The 14,847-nt window shown below is 37.3% G+C and overlaps 1 protein-coding gene across 2 annotated transcripts in view; it reads right to left on the bottom strand.

The window, feature by feature from the left end:
- Positions 1–1,573: 1,573 nt before the first annotated feature.
- CD109 (CD109 molecule) overlaps positions 1,574–14,847 on the bottom strand; it is an 80,501-nt gene continuing 67,227 nt past the window's right edge. The window contains exons 30-33 of one of the 2 annotated variants that reach the window (XM_035321030.1): positions 13,335–13,471; positions 9,400–9,556; positions 8,883–8,985; positions 1,574–6,193 (exon numbers count right to left, since the gene is read on the bottom strand). In XM_035321030.1, the coding sequence (XP_035176921.1) occupies positions 6,003–6,193; positions 8,883–8,985; positions 9,400–9,556; positions 13,335–13,471 (588 nt within the window). In that variant the 3' untranslated portion in view covers positions 1,574–6,002. The remainder of the gene's footprint in view (positions 6,194–8,882; positions 8,986–9,399; positions 9,557–13,334; positions 13,472–14,847) is intronic. The other variant, XM_035321031.1, reaches the window with a different exon arrangement.

Consider the following 14,847-nt stretch of genomic DNA (forward strand, 5'->3'; position numbering starts at 1 on the left):
ACATCCCAGGTGCAGAATCCAACACTCGCTCTTGTTAAATTTCATGTGGTTGGTGATTACCCAGCCCTCTAACTTGCCAAGATCTCTGCAAGAACTCTCTGCCCTTGGTGAAGTTAACAATTTAACGTCATCCACAAACTTAATATACCTTCAAGTTCTGCATCCAAGTAATTTGTGAAAACTTAAAACATGAAAAGGGGAAGAAAATATGGTTCAAGGGCTTCTCTTCTCCAGGCTGAACAACCCCAACTCTCTCAGCCCTTCTTCACAGCAGAGGTGCTGCAGCCCTCTCATCATCTTCATGGCCCTCCTCTGGACCTGCTGTAACAGCCCCACATCCATCTTGTGCTGTGGGCCCCAGACCTGGATGCAGTATTCCAAGTGGCTCCTCAAAAGAGTAGAGGGGCACAGTCACCTCACTTGAACTGCTGGCCACTCCTCTGTTGATGCAGCCCAGGACGCAGTTGGCCTTCTCCACAATTTTACCAGTCACTGAAGTGAGACTGATAAGCCTTTAATTACTAGGGTCTGTCTGACTACTTTTTTTTTTTTTTTCCCATTCTTGAAAACTGGGACATTTGCCAGTTTCCAGTCAACTGGGACTTCTTCAGATTCCCAAGACCACTGAGAAATAATTGAGGTGTCACGATAACTCCATGTTGAATAAACGATACGATGATGCAATGTCTCAGCCTGAAAGGTCCCAAACAGTGATCTGCAAGGTCATGTTTAGCAGCCTGACCATCGAAATCACTGCAGCACTTCAAATTAGAAGCATTAAAATACAGGTGAGGCAGTGTTTAAGAAGTGCTGGGGATGAGCAGTGGTACACAGGGTACAGAAACTGCCCTCTCCTACAGGTGACTGAATTGTTAAACAAGGACACACTAGACATTATTAAAATTCATCTTTAACAAAATTTAAAAATAGCTATTGCAGACCTTATTTGAAGAAAAATAAATGAATGACGATTTTTCAAGATCCTGTGAATCAGTCTAGTTCCATAATATTTGTTCTATTATTTAAAAAGACAGGAGCAATTTGCACAGCTGGCATGTTAGTTCACTGCCATTTGATCAAAGCAGCTCATGAACGCACTCTTTTCCTACCATTTATGATTTGTTCAAAAGTGAAAATATGTATGATGATTCTAATCTAGATCTAAGTGCATTTCTGACCATCTCAAGGCAGACGAGAAGTTTAGTTCAAATTGCTTCAAGCCTGACATAAAAAAAAAGAGATGCAATACCCAGCTAATGTATGATTCACTACATCTGTTTATATGAGCCAGCATTTTTATATTGTCTTCCTTATATCAGTATCCCACCCAACCTAACAATACTAAAAACACCCCCAAAAAATGAAAATAAATCAAATGTAATACCTTAAGCTGATGAGGCTTTGGGGTAACCACTACAAAATACAGAAATAAAATGCATCATATGAAACTAATAAGAAATCTTAGCACTGGAGTTCTGGAGACTCAAATGTAGCCCATTTATAAATGATGTTCATACGCATTTGAAAAGAAAAGAGCTACCCAATAGGAAAAATAAACACTGGATTGATCTAATACAGCACAATGTCACACTTTATTGCATAAAATAGCATTAGTGCAATATTTTCAAGTGGCACACGAAGATATAATAAATCAAATAAGAAACGATAGTGAAGTCAAATTTATTTTGACATGAGGAAAAGGGAATCTAATAAAAACTCAAAAGGCCTGATCACAAAATTGCTGTTACAGTTTTATCTATAAATTACTCGTGATAAAATTTAAAGTTTCTAGGTATTTAGAGTACTAGACAGATAAAGATGGTTCACTGCATAAAAATTTACGGGAGAAGGAGAAAGGCTGTAACAGAAAAACAGAAAAATATTGACCATTACAAATAAAATTGAATAAAGTGGGTGAATTTGTTCTCTTTGGTTAGTGTTTGAGATATCAAAATGATTCCATTAGGCACCAGTTGCTTTCCAAATATAGTATTTCCCTAAAAAACAGAACATCATACAACATTATTGGGCACTTCTTGAAAATCCTGTATGCTTTTAACTGCACATACATTGCACACTGTAGTACATTGGAGCTGATATAATGGACATGCATATACATATGCTTTCTACACAAATCTACTTGAACCAAGTACTGTCAAGATTCACACCAACTTGAACACAATTGGAGAAATATTGCTAGGATATTATTCTGAAAACTTACTAAAAACAACTTTAGAATCCCAGGTCTGATTTTCGAAAGTGACTTTCAAGCCAAAAGAGAGGCAAGTAATGTTGGACTTTAGCTCTTCATTTTTTTCTGCACCAGTCTGGCCAATTTTCTGTGTTATCATATGCCACTGATGTGCACAAGCCAGCAAGCTCTTGCTTTTTAAGTAAATGGGGGTATGAAGGTGCCACGCCAGGAACCAAAACAGACGTCGAGCTGGCCCAGCATGCAAACTGCAAACTAAGGTGCTGTAAACCCATTTTAGGCAGCACTCATCACAGCATGAGCGCTTCCTGTTACATACAGCAGCATTCAGCACAGGTTTCTAGATGACACGCATAAAGAAATCTGTAGAGAAAACTCAGCTGAGATCATGGATGACAGTGAAGGTAGTACGTGGAGTGGGAAGATTAAAAAAAATCTTTAAAAACCTTTAAAATGCATTAAGGTTTTGTTTTAAAGCCAGCCCTAAATAAATGATTATTTCTCGGTGATTTAATAAGATGTTAATGGACCTGCACAGACTATCTGTTGATAGCACGGAGCTGAAAAGGACACTGGAGGTACCAGAGAATACTCGGACTTCAAAGAGCAACCACACAAGCATGTTCATGCAGTGCAACAGGAAGACTCCAGCACAAAATACCATTTCCTGACTGCTTTTAGCACCACTATAAAGCTTCTTAAAGAACTTGTTCAAAGATTTCCTAAAGATTTTTTGCTAAAAGATTTCCCAGTAACTTCAGTGGGAGCTTGGTCCCTCTAACATCAAGAACTCACTTTACAGATTAATGGAATAAATACATATGCTGAACATTTGTGAGCAGGTTCCTACACAACAATGAGGAAAACAAAAGAGTCACTGTGCAACACAGGATTACTTTTACTCTGTTCCATTCACTGCCAATACACAATACAAAATACAAAATCCGGGGCAACTCATTCAAGGCAACAGTCATTGCTACAAAGTGATTGAAGGCATCTTTCAAAGCAGCAATGTTGGGAAGTTAAGGCCACCTGACGTAAACATTTGTTTAAAGTCATATGCTGTACATGGTACCTTTAAAATAACTTAAGAACAGGGATGTCTGTAGTGATGTACTACAGTAGAGAAAACAAAATAAAAAAGGATGTTTGTTCACTGACTGACAATTTCCGTGACATGGTGCGTTATGACTGATGCTTCTTAGTAGGGTATGCAAGGCAGCCAAGAGCCATTTAAAAACATGTGTTGTTTGTCTCAAAAACAAATGTAAGGGAATACTAATAAAAGCTGCTCTGTCTGAAATTAGGCTGAGCAGTTTGACTCCATTTCTCCACAGGGTATTTGGGAAACTGAGACCGCCTGCAAAATAAAACTATGAATTTATTCCTACAATCTACTGCAAATGAGTGGGTTATCTCTAGTACATCTCCAGTAGAAATAAACCTCTATCATAACATTAATCAGACATGAATGTCCCTCTTTGAAACTCTACATATAGTAGAGCTGCAAGTATACGAGCTTCATGTTCTTTAAATGATACCAAATGGAGGCAAATGACTTGTCAAGGCTGCTGTCCCCAAAGGCAAAAGATCTGGTTTTATAGTTCATCAAGAAATAAAGCCCACGGCAAAACAATCCTAGTTTGGTGTGTGAATGTTTTTCGATAAATTACACTTCACACTATTCCATCTGTGCTCCCATCTATGAGTAAAGGATTTGAGACACAAGGATATATTTCATTTTTGCATCTTGGTTTCTAGAAGCTTTGGACCTCTATAACCAAGGGCATGACTTAGAGAGGGTCACATTCTGCAGCCTACTGACTAAGTAGTGCTTTGGATTTCAATACGTACAATATCACTTCGCGTGGGTCACAGCAGCATGGGAACTCATGTTAAGGCACTAAACGACCACTCAAAGGGCTAGACCCAATGTGCACCGAAGACAAGTGAAAAGCACAAATTGGCTACAAAGAATCAGGCGTCAGCTCTGCCAGAGAGACTGAGCAGAATCCCAAGTTTCTGAAAAATATTGTAAATTCTAAATACAGGTAAAGTAAAACAAATACTTCCACCTAAACTAGTTTTGTAGTTAAAAACCAATATCTCATATTAAAAAGCACCCAGTTCAAGAAATTCTGCCCTCTTTCCATGCTACCGTGAACTAATTTCCTTTTCTGAACAAAAAGACACATAAGCATAAAATACAAAAATATACATTTTAAGCAGTAGCAAAAAAATGAATAAAAATTAGAAATTGCTCAAGGAAAGTGACTGACTTGTAATTCAATGTGTACGTGTACACACTCCGTCTCAAAAAGGTACGAAAGGAAGGGAATCAATAGCCTTAAAATTTATGTTAGTCAGCATAACAACAATTAATTTCATTTTAATAAGTCAGAATGTTATCAGCTTCCTTATCAAAAAGAAGTAAGCATTAAGTATCACAAGCAGTGTTCAAGAAGGGTTCAAGAAGGGATATACGGGCTGCTCAACAGTGAAGAGGTTCACTCAGGAAGATGCTGGTGCAGGAGAAAGAGCTCCCAAACTTACATATTTCCACATTCATAGAGACATTTAATTTTCCCCACATGCAAACAGCTAGTTGGGGTGCAAATGCCTGCTGCTCCAAGAAGGCCTCATCATCCCTCTTCCTCCCTCCCACTCTAGCAAGGCACTTAAACTTACGAGGATATGCTTAAAAGAGTAAATTATGTGTTTTGCTGAACACAGAATGTGTGTGGAGCCCACGGCTACTAGAAGCCTCCCTGCCAACAAAACCAGGACTTACACCTACAGATGGCACTGAGTTGATATGGCACAAAGAACACTGAACAGCTCTTGAAGAGTTATGGCACTTAAGCTGTTAACAAGATGACAAGGCAAAATGCAAGACCTAAATGATCTCCCAGACTGACATCTCTAGAAAAAATCTTAAAACCAGACAAGGATCAAGGCAACTGTCATCCCACTGGCCATAAATATACCAGGGGACATCTGTATTCTCACATGGAAAGAGAATTAGGTTTGTTTCTAAATAACCCTGGGAAAGAAAAAAAAAAAAAAAAAAAAAATGTCTCAAACTTATGTTCCATCTTTGATGCATTTACAATAAAAAACGTTCAGAGTAAAATCCATGAAAACATCCGGAGGCATTATTTTCAAACATGATTAACTTATGAATTGGCAAAAAATCCACCTGGCTTCTTTGCAATGATTAAAAAAAGACTGACAATTTTCTGGAGTGTTCAGCAGTTTGTAAATGCGGCATTTTTGGCTCTTGAATCCGCTCTGAAGCAAACTGCTTTTATTTTTCGTATTATTCCCCATGAGAAACTCAGTATTAGTGTTAAGTGTCATGTCTGCAGAACAGAACAATGCAAGCTCCCAGCACTCTACTTACCAACATCATAAAGGAAGAGGAGACAGTTTTTCAGAAAAGCACTGTAAACTAACATACATCCCTAAAAAATATGCAAAAATGAAAGCTAAGGTGAAAGGGAGCAGGAACATGGAGCAAGGTTTGCATTTTCTCAAACTGCTTTCTTAGTAACTCTGTGCTTCTTCAGAAAATAACTTCAGTATGAAACTAACACTTGGAAAGTTTTTCCAGCAGACGCTTAAAGAAATTTTCTGGCACAGCCAGAAATTTACCATATGGGCCAGCCCTGCTCTCCCTGAACACAGCAGGAGTTAGGTCACTAATCACTGAAGATGGGCTGGTATCTGGACATAAAATTTTCTTTGGCTAATTTATGGAAATGTTAGATGTGAAACAATCTGTTTCTTCTTAGAGCACCCAACTGCACAGCAAGTTTACATGAAGGACAAACAGCACACAGAACAAGGAAGCCAAGGAAGAGTGCTGAAGCAAGGCTGGAGAACCAGATTGGTGGCAAAGGCTGCAGTCACTTTCACACAAGTCACAAGGGGTTATACGTTGCATTACTTCTGAATTGTAGCTTCTCACTGCTCTTCTCCCTGTTTAGAAAGGATAGTTAACATAAGTTAATGAACTTCTGAAGACTGACCAACAAATATCACAACTTGGTTTAAAAGGAGTTGGAAACAGATTGCTCATCCTTCCTGAAATAAAGACTCATAATAAACCAAATTTCTGAAATGCTACATGGTTTCTAATAGAGTCCCATCTGCAGAAAGAGAACTATGCCTTTAAACATTGGCCACATTCAGGGTGTAGATCGTGATTTAAATATCACAGAATCATATATATATATACATATACACACAGAGAGAGTAACTTACATTCATGTATCTTGGAAAGATTTTTATCAGATTAGCTTCACAAAGAAAGCCTTTTTAAAGGATGCACTAAACTCTAATGCAGACCTTGTCATACGCTACAAAATACTTCTCAGATCGTGTGTTTAAGCCTGGAAATTAATCTGTTTCTTTCACAAAGCATCAAACATCTTCAATACACTCAGACAAGTATACTGAAAAACACTCAAGTGAAAGGCATGCAGTCATAGACTGAAATCTCAACAGTGAGTCCCAATCTGTTCAGAAAGACTGATCAAATGTTTTAGAGGGAATTTTGCCCCTACCGGCTCAGGAACCCCCATAATAAATGAATTCTGATGTTTTCCCTGGCAGGTTACTGGCTCTGACACCTAAGATATCAGTCTCTCATAACTGAGTCTTTTTCTCACTATTATGTCTGAGAGCTTCAGCTTCCTGGCTCTGGGATTGCCTACCTCACCAAGCTCTTGCTCCTGCATTTTGCTCCCCAGTTTCCTGAAGGGCTGCTACAGAGCCAAATGGACTAGAAGCCTGGAAAGCCATGCTTATTTCCGAAACATCAATGCATGTTAATTGCTTACAGAACAAGCTTTTGCCAAGTTTCATTTGCTTGTGGTTTGAAGATTTTCATTCCAACTAGAGACACTGCATTTTTATTTTTTAATGAGATGATAACCAGTTTCAAGCATCAGATAGTAAAAAATAAAAGATATCCTTAAAGGGATATCTTAATAAACAGAGACACCCAACGAGCTCTGAACAAAATCAGGTAATAGAAGTAGCACAGTCCTTTGAATGTGCTAAATACTGTGCATATTGACCTGGCAGAGCTCCTTGCTGGCACCACTATACTGGCATCCAAGCCAGTTCTCATACCTATACTGATTGTAGTATCTACCACAGAGACATGCCTTTTTTGATAAATGCCAGAGCATAAGGGCTTTTTAGACATCTCTGAATATGAAGCAACGAAATCAGACGTGACTCTGACTGTGACCATCACATACAATACACACCTGCAGCATGATTCACCAACTGCAGAACTGATGGAAATTAATAGAATAAAATAAAAGCACACTCCTGTATTAGATAGGATGGAATTCTCTCAGAAGAAATCAGACTCGTGGCATGTGTGTATACATGTTGACCAAAAATATGTCTATGCTACATGGCAATAGGAGTGAAATCTTGTAAAATAATATCTGAAGCAATCTTTTCCTTGGAGTTAAAACCTTCTACTGCAGCACTGATTGTTATATACATTTTTAGTCCTTAAGGATATTCATTCTTATCTTTAAATGAATATTTACTCACTGAGAATTTGTGGATTCTAAATATATTTAAATAGAATAACAGTATTTATACATATGCATTTATGCACACTTTTTGTACACATATTCATTAGCCTATCTAACAGTACTCATAAAAGAGTAGGTCCTCATCTCCTCTCCCAATCACTGAAGCATGTGGAAATTTGTTTTGGCCAGAGATTCCAAGTGTTATGTGTTTGCCTTAAATAAAATTACTCCAACTTGTTAAGCCACTAGGACATAAAACATGCTCTAGGTTAGTGGGTATTTTAGCTACATCCGTTAATTTTCTGTTTTAGTTTAAACTTCTGTGACTGAACAAACATTTCAGTCTAAATAAAAGAAATGTGATTTTTACTCAGCTAAAGTAGTACACATTTGTATTTGGTTGTCTTTTGTCCTACACTAAAACAAATCAACATGAAGAAAATTGCTTATACAACTTTCTAATTCCTTATCTCAAACCAAGCCCAAATCCTTAATAATGTTTCAGCTGGCTGGTATAATGAAAACCTCTCTAATATCTTCCCCAGCAGCCTATAATCTTTCTTTGCTTCTCACTTTGCCCAAGCAGAGCTTTGTACATATCTGCCTTTCTCTAAAACATACGCCATTTAAAAAAAAAAAAAATGTTTTTCCCATGTACATCTTTTTTACATAACTATAGAAAACAAAACACTGACTTCTTCTCCAGTGAAGGACTCTCTGATTAAACAAGAAACAGATGCAAAAGCTACTTGAAAGATAATCATTAACTTGGTAAGTGAACCACAGTGAAGTTCTTGCTTCATTTTGGTAGTTTGCGGAACACATTGAGAGCCATACTGAAACCAATTTGTACCAGCTGACAATTAAATTATGACAATTCACACCATCTAAGGAACCAACCCATGAGGACAGCAAAATGTATACAGGAAAACAACTGTTTGTTAGAAAACTTGGTGTGTCAACATCGAGAAGGTTGCAATTCAATGGAAAACGTAAATTTCAGTGCAATGTGGCTTTCTATTCACTAAAATTTATCCCACTTCCATGAAAAGAAACTATATTTTTAGCTTCTGAATCACCAAGATCCACTTGGAATGACTGACACTTACTGGGTTCATAGTAATCCATTACAGTCACTGAAGCATCTTGGATATTTGCCACTTTGAAGTCTCTCACAGCCGGAATATCCACACAAACCTGTGTTTCATTTAGCTAGAAAAACAGAAGAGAAACATCCTGAGAACCCTGCTGATGGTGGTTCATGGAAGAGATAAGAACTTCTAACTCATTGGCAGTTCCCTTCATTTATAAAGATTTGGAGTGAGGATGCACATAAAAACGCTTATTTCACTTGTTGTTACTTTGGCCAAAACACAGACTTGTTAAAAAACATGCCTACGTACAAATGATTTTACAAGATTTTTGCAGTCTAGAAACCCCTTACAATGGTGTTGCACCTATCCCATCAGTCTCTTTTTTAAAAATGGAACTATTCGTTCAATGTGGATAGTAGTTGTTGATTTCCCCAAAGAATACAATCATACTGTCTTTTCGACTTTAAAATCAAACACTGGCAGTCAAGATTAGCAACACTGCAAATGCATTTCTCTGTTATTTTCAACTTACAGTGTCCAAGTATAGGTTTACTTTTCCATTTTCCTCTTCCATCTTCTTAATTGTATTGTCTAATGGAATGAAATCCGGTGACACAGAGAAACCACTGAGTAAGCCAACTTCCATGAGGACCATACCGCTACTGGGAGCTGCACCAGAACCCAAGTACCTGTGCAAAATACAGAGGCAAAGAAAAGTTTAGTAGAAACACAATAGCAAACTCTCCAAATAAATTAATTATTACATCTCAACTATGGAAGAAATAATGCTTAAGAATACTTAAGAAATAGATCAAACAAAATGCCAACAAGAAAAAAAAAAATCTAACAAAGAGATAAGAATGGATTTCTCTATTTTTTCTGCCTAATTTCAACCACATACGAAAAAATAGGTTTAGCACTGACAAAACTACAGTATATAAATGATATGAGAGACTACAATAACAACATTCAAACAACACTGACAGCACTGGCATCTTGAAGTGCGAGTTTACATCACACATACATAAGAAATAATGCAATTAAACATATGTTTGAAAAGGAGAAACCACTGCAGGAACTTTTGCACTGAAATATTCATATTTCCACTCAAGGATACATTGCTTTACTTTTATCTGGTTTTGGAGGATGAGATAAATGTCTCTAAAAAGTCTCCCAAACATTCCCATATGCCCTTGATACAGACTGATGGTTCCATTAACAAAATCATCATCAGATTGTTCCTCAAAACTCTGGTTTTAAAACACACAGCTGTGTTATTCATCCAGTTTGAGAAAAAAAAAAGAAAAAAAAAAGAATTTAATAAATTGAGTTCTTTCTTTTTTCCTAAATAAGAGTAAGTTCTTTCTTTTTTCCTAAATAATGCTTATTATTACATTTTCTTCAAATCTGAGAATCAGATGCTGGACTTAAAAGCTTTGCTCTATTAAACAAGCTATATACACCGTGGTACACACCAGAACTATCAAAATATATTTATGGTGTTCTGTGCTACAAGTGACACTTGAGTGACCTATAAAGATTGTACTGCTTTAAATAAAGTAGGTGGCAGAAGAACTCCCCCTCCTCCCTTGTCATGACAGGTAAATGACTATTGTACTAGAACAGAAGTGTCTCCAACTCTTGTTTGGAAGGCCTGACAGTAGTTGAAAATAATTGAATAAAACTATTTCTTTGTAGAATTGGATAGTTTAAAAAAAGGGAAGACTTTCTTTCAAAGTAAGGCTGTTAAGCCTGGCTGTATAGCTGATTGAACACAGATATGATTTTGAAAGAAATACAGCACAACTGCTGACTTCAGTTGGCTTGTGAGATTAGAAACAAATGAAACCATCTGTTGGATGATGGGCTACACCAAAGTAGCTGCTATTGAAAACAAATAACTGAATTGGAACTGGATGTAACTATTTCTGCTTAATTACCAATGAGAAAAGACAAAAATAACCAACCTGTTTAGGTAACCTGAGGTGCCACCAAAATACCACCAGGTAACCCAACAAGCATGGCATTGCCAAGAAGTGAATATGATACATCCCTAGAAGTTATAAAGGTCTGTCTCACTTACTTGAGAGGGTGGGGGGAAAGAAGGTGGGATAATCTGCATATTGGAGAGAAAAAAGAAAAAAAACTGCAAAGCTGCAGCCTCCGTTACTTGATTATGCATACCCACAGCTGGCAAAGCTGGTTGAGATTGCAGCAGTCTTTGCATTTACCTGCTTTGGTTCCTTTACCAAAAAGCCATGTCACATTGTAAAGATTGTAACTGGGCCAGCTGTAAACTAATTCATGAATTTAATATAATTAATGCATATGCTATATACAGGGCTGAGGAGAAGAGAAGGACTAGTGAGTGCATCAAGCCAAGCAACCAGAGATGAATTCTAAGCTCAAAGAATAGAAACACAGAATACTAGAACTTATACTGTTCCACTTTCCATGACAGAGCTGATGGATCTCAATGTTCCAAGTATTCACCTGGGGTACTTTTATAATGCTGTTAGATCTTCCCAATATCCTTTGAATGCTTTGCAATTAAAACATCATCCTACAGCCTTCCAGAGAGATAAGTCCCTTCCTGTCTGTATTCCTGAGTCAAAGTGCTGAGTTAGAATATCAGAATGCTCATCCAAGGTTTATCCCAGGCCCATCATGTAAGCCTTTACATGTGAGGACTTGGTGCTAGACTTTAAAAAGCTGTTGATACTTCACAGAAAACTAAGAGAAAAAGCCCATTCTATTTCAAGAGTTCTCATATATAGTGTCCTGACCACCATCTGTATCCCTGAATTGGTTACCAGAAACACATGAAAACAGGGATCTGGCTTTGTGCCTGCTGGATATTTCCCAAATTAAATCAATCCTCTCCACACTGACATCATACTCACTATAGCTATTATTTGTGTGATGGTGTCACCTAGAGGCACCATCTCCAGTCACAGCTCCCCTGTGCAGAGCATGAAAATAGTCCTACCCATAAGGAGTTTGAAATAAGTAACAAAAGAGGACATGGAGGAAAGGAATGCAGGAGTGATCAGGGTGGATAACGTGATATTTTGCAAATCCTGCATTTACAAGGAACCCATTATAATATCACAAAAAGTAAACTGTTTCAAGAAGTATTGACAAGGAGCAGATGAGATGAGTTCCTTCAATACAAAGAGCGTAGTCCTCTCAACATCCTTGTAGATAATAAGAAATAGAAAACTAAAAAAGAATATATAAATACATACATATATATATAAAGAGATAGTGTCCTTTAGAGTTTTCCATTAAATACTCAAATGCTCTTTAACCACAGTAAGATGTGTCTACTGAGAAAATCACAAGAAAATCTTCATATGTTTGTTTTAGATACATATATAGACACTTTTACAGCAAATAAAAAGGAGGCAGCAGAACAGTCAAAGAAACAACCTGTTTTAATGACTGGCTGACCTAGGAATATGCAATGTGACTATTCAGTGTTACCCATTCTCAACTGATTCAATTTCTAACAGTGTACAAAACGTCTAGTGACTGTTCTGTGGTCTCTGAGATGATACTTCATCAGTCTCAGCTTGTTTTTTAGATGTTTACTGAACAAGAAACATCATCCAAGATGCACCCCCAAACCTTGTTTAGCAGAAAGAATAAAATAACATTGTACAGAAAAATTGCCACCTCTTTCAACTCTAGAATCATGTTTACATTATGTTATATTACTGAAATCATAAAGATATGATACAGGTAAATGAAAGACCACAACAACACTTGCACAGTAAGACAAAACTGCAGCTGAAGTTAACATTACATAGACATGGATTTTGACACTTGTCAAAACTGTTCCAAGCTAAGTCTATTAGCAGAGATGAATAAAGAATGATTACTTCTATTTCATGATGTTTTCTAGCACGTCAGAAACTCGCTTCTCTTTTTAAAAAAAATGAGGTCTCTACTTCTATATCAAAAGCAAAGCATTCTGTTCATGAAGGGTAGAAATTATAGGACTGCTCTTGCAGTCCCTCTCTTACTAGAACACTGAAGACAGCGGTTCAATTTTCAAGTCCGTTCAGGGTTTCAGTATAGCTAAGAAACACTTGCACTAAAGAAGCTTTTGAGGTTTTTCTTATATTTCACACAAACTCTTCCATAGGCCTCTAACATGTAGGGAAACACCATATTTATGCATGCCAGTAAAAAAAAATCTTGTGTGATCTGGCCAGCAACCATTTTGCACAAAGGATCTATTCATATCCATCAGCTGTCACTGGATTTATTGACTTACGAATTGCTTCTTAATTTAATTACTAATGTTTTTACAAAGTAATTCTTTTGCTCTCTTTAATTGTATGTTTATATCCCATACACTAGTAAATCCATGCAAACATATGGAAAGTTTACCTTATTTTAAGCAACACAGCTGTTGTGTAGACACAGAGGTACATGAGATGCTCCAAATGAATTACCTACCTTGTGCACACATTCAGGGTCAAATGGTTCATATCATCTTTGTCATCCTTTACACCAACATTCAAGTCAAAAGCTTCTTGTTTTCGCACAGATCTGAGCTTCTGATCAGCGTATTTTGTGTTGTAAATAACATTGAGCTGTGGATTGAATATAGAGACATTAGAGGACATATGCAAAACAAATCTATGGGGTTAAGACACTAACAGTAGAACGCCAGAGGTGTGATCATATGAGACAGGATACATGACCTTGTATCTGACAGTTGGACACATAAGATCCCTAGGTCAACCTCTGAAAGATATATTTTCTGAACATTTTGTTATGCAGCCCAAACCAATGCAATTAGCTGGACACATCTAAAGGAGCTCTAGGAAAATGAGCAATTTTCTTCCTAGTTGCTTTCCACTGGTTTATAGTGTGTGCAGCTGACAATATGAAATGGGATGAATGAAGGCAAACTTCAGAGACTGACACCCACTGGGTTAAAAAAAAAAAAAAAGGCTGGAAATAAAAGAGCAAGAGCAAATACATAGCATATGTACAGAATTTGTCTTCAGTTTTCATGTCACAGCATTCATATACTCAAAACAGATGAGGAATAGCACATCACTCCACCCTTGACATAATGCAGTTTTTATGCGCTAAGTAGTTTCATCACCTGTTTCATCTGTGGAAAGACAAAGCAACAGTCTTCACTCTGCTTCAAAGACAGAGCTCTCGCCCTTTCTGTTCAACTAGTGCCAAGCTCTGTTAAGCGAGCCAAGAAAGTATGACAGGATGTTCAATAGAGGACAGTAACAATATAAAATAGGTTCATCTATTAAGTACAGTTTAAAGAGTCTCCGGTACTTTTAGTGTAGATTGTGCATAAAATGCTTGAAGCAGTGGTAGAAGACTGGTAAAACCAGAAGCTCTTAAAGGTGGCATGAATAACTGGGGAACAGCCTGATTATGTATTTAAAAAAAAAAAAAAAAAAAACAAGCTGTACTGCCTACAGAATTGAACCTGATGAGGTAAAGAAATGGTTGAATTATTACTTGCAGTGGTTCTTTAAAACTGCCTCAGTACTAGACTGGAGGATGGAAAATGGGACAGCAATTCTTAAAAGAGTACTGGGGGTCTAGAGAACTGCAGCTTTTAAGTAAACTCAGTATCTGTACCAGAAAACACAGTGGAAATCACACGAGTAAATAAGACACATTGGAGAATACCTGTTGCTATCAGTTACCCTAATTAAGTGAAAAACCACGGGCAACAGAGCTCTGCCTAGTAAAAAGTTCCTGGACGTTACACAGGCATGTAGCTGGTTAGGAAGGTAACCAACCAAAGATACCAAAACAAAAGAAGATGCCAAGGGATAAAAGGCTGTTAAAAGACAGGAACAGAGGGTAGGAATACATGAAAAGAGTGAAGTCCTAAGGTGATCTGTGGTGGGTGGCCACTGTTAAACATCTATAATTGATGTAGAAAATGAGGTGAATGTTGATGCCGTAAAGTTTGCTGATCATGCTA

Source organism: Oxyura jamaicensis, chromosome 3 (assembly GCF_011077185.1).
Source record: "Oxyura jamaicensis isolate SHBP4307 breed ruddy duck chromosome 3, BPBGC_Ojam_1.0, whole genome shotgun sequence".
In the NCBI taxonomy this organism is placed as follows: domain Eukaryota; kingdom Metazoa; phylum Chordata; class Aves; order Anseriformes; family Anatidae; genus Oxyura; species Oxyura jamaicensis.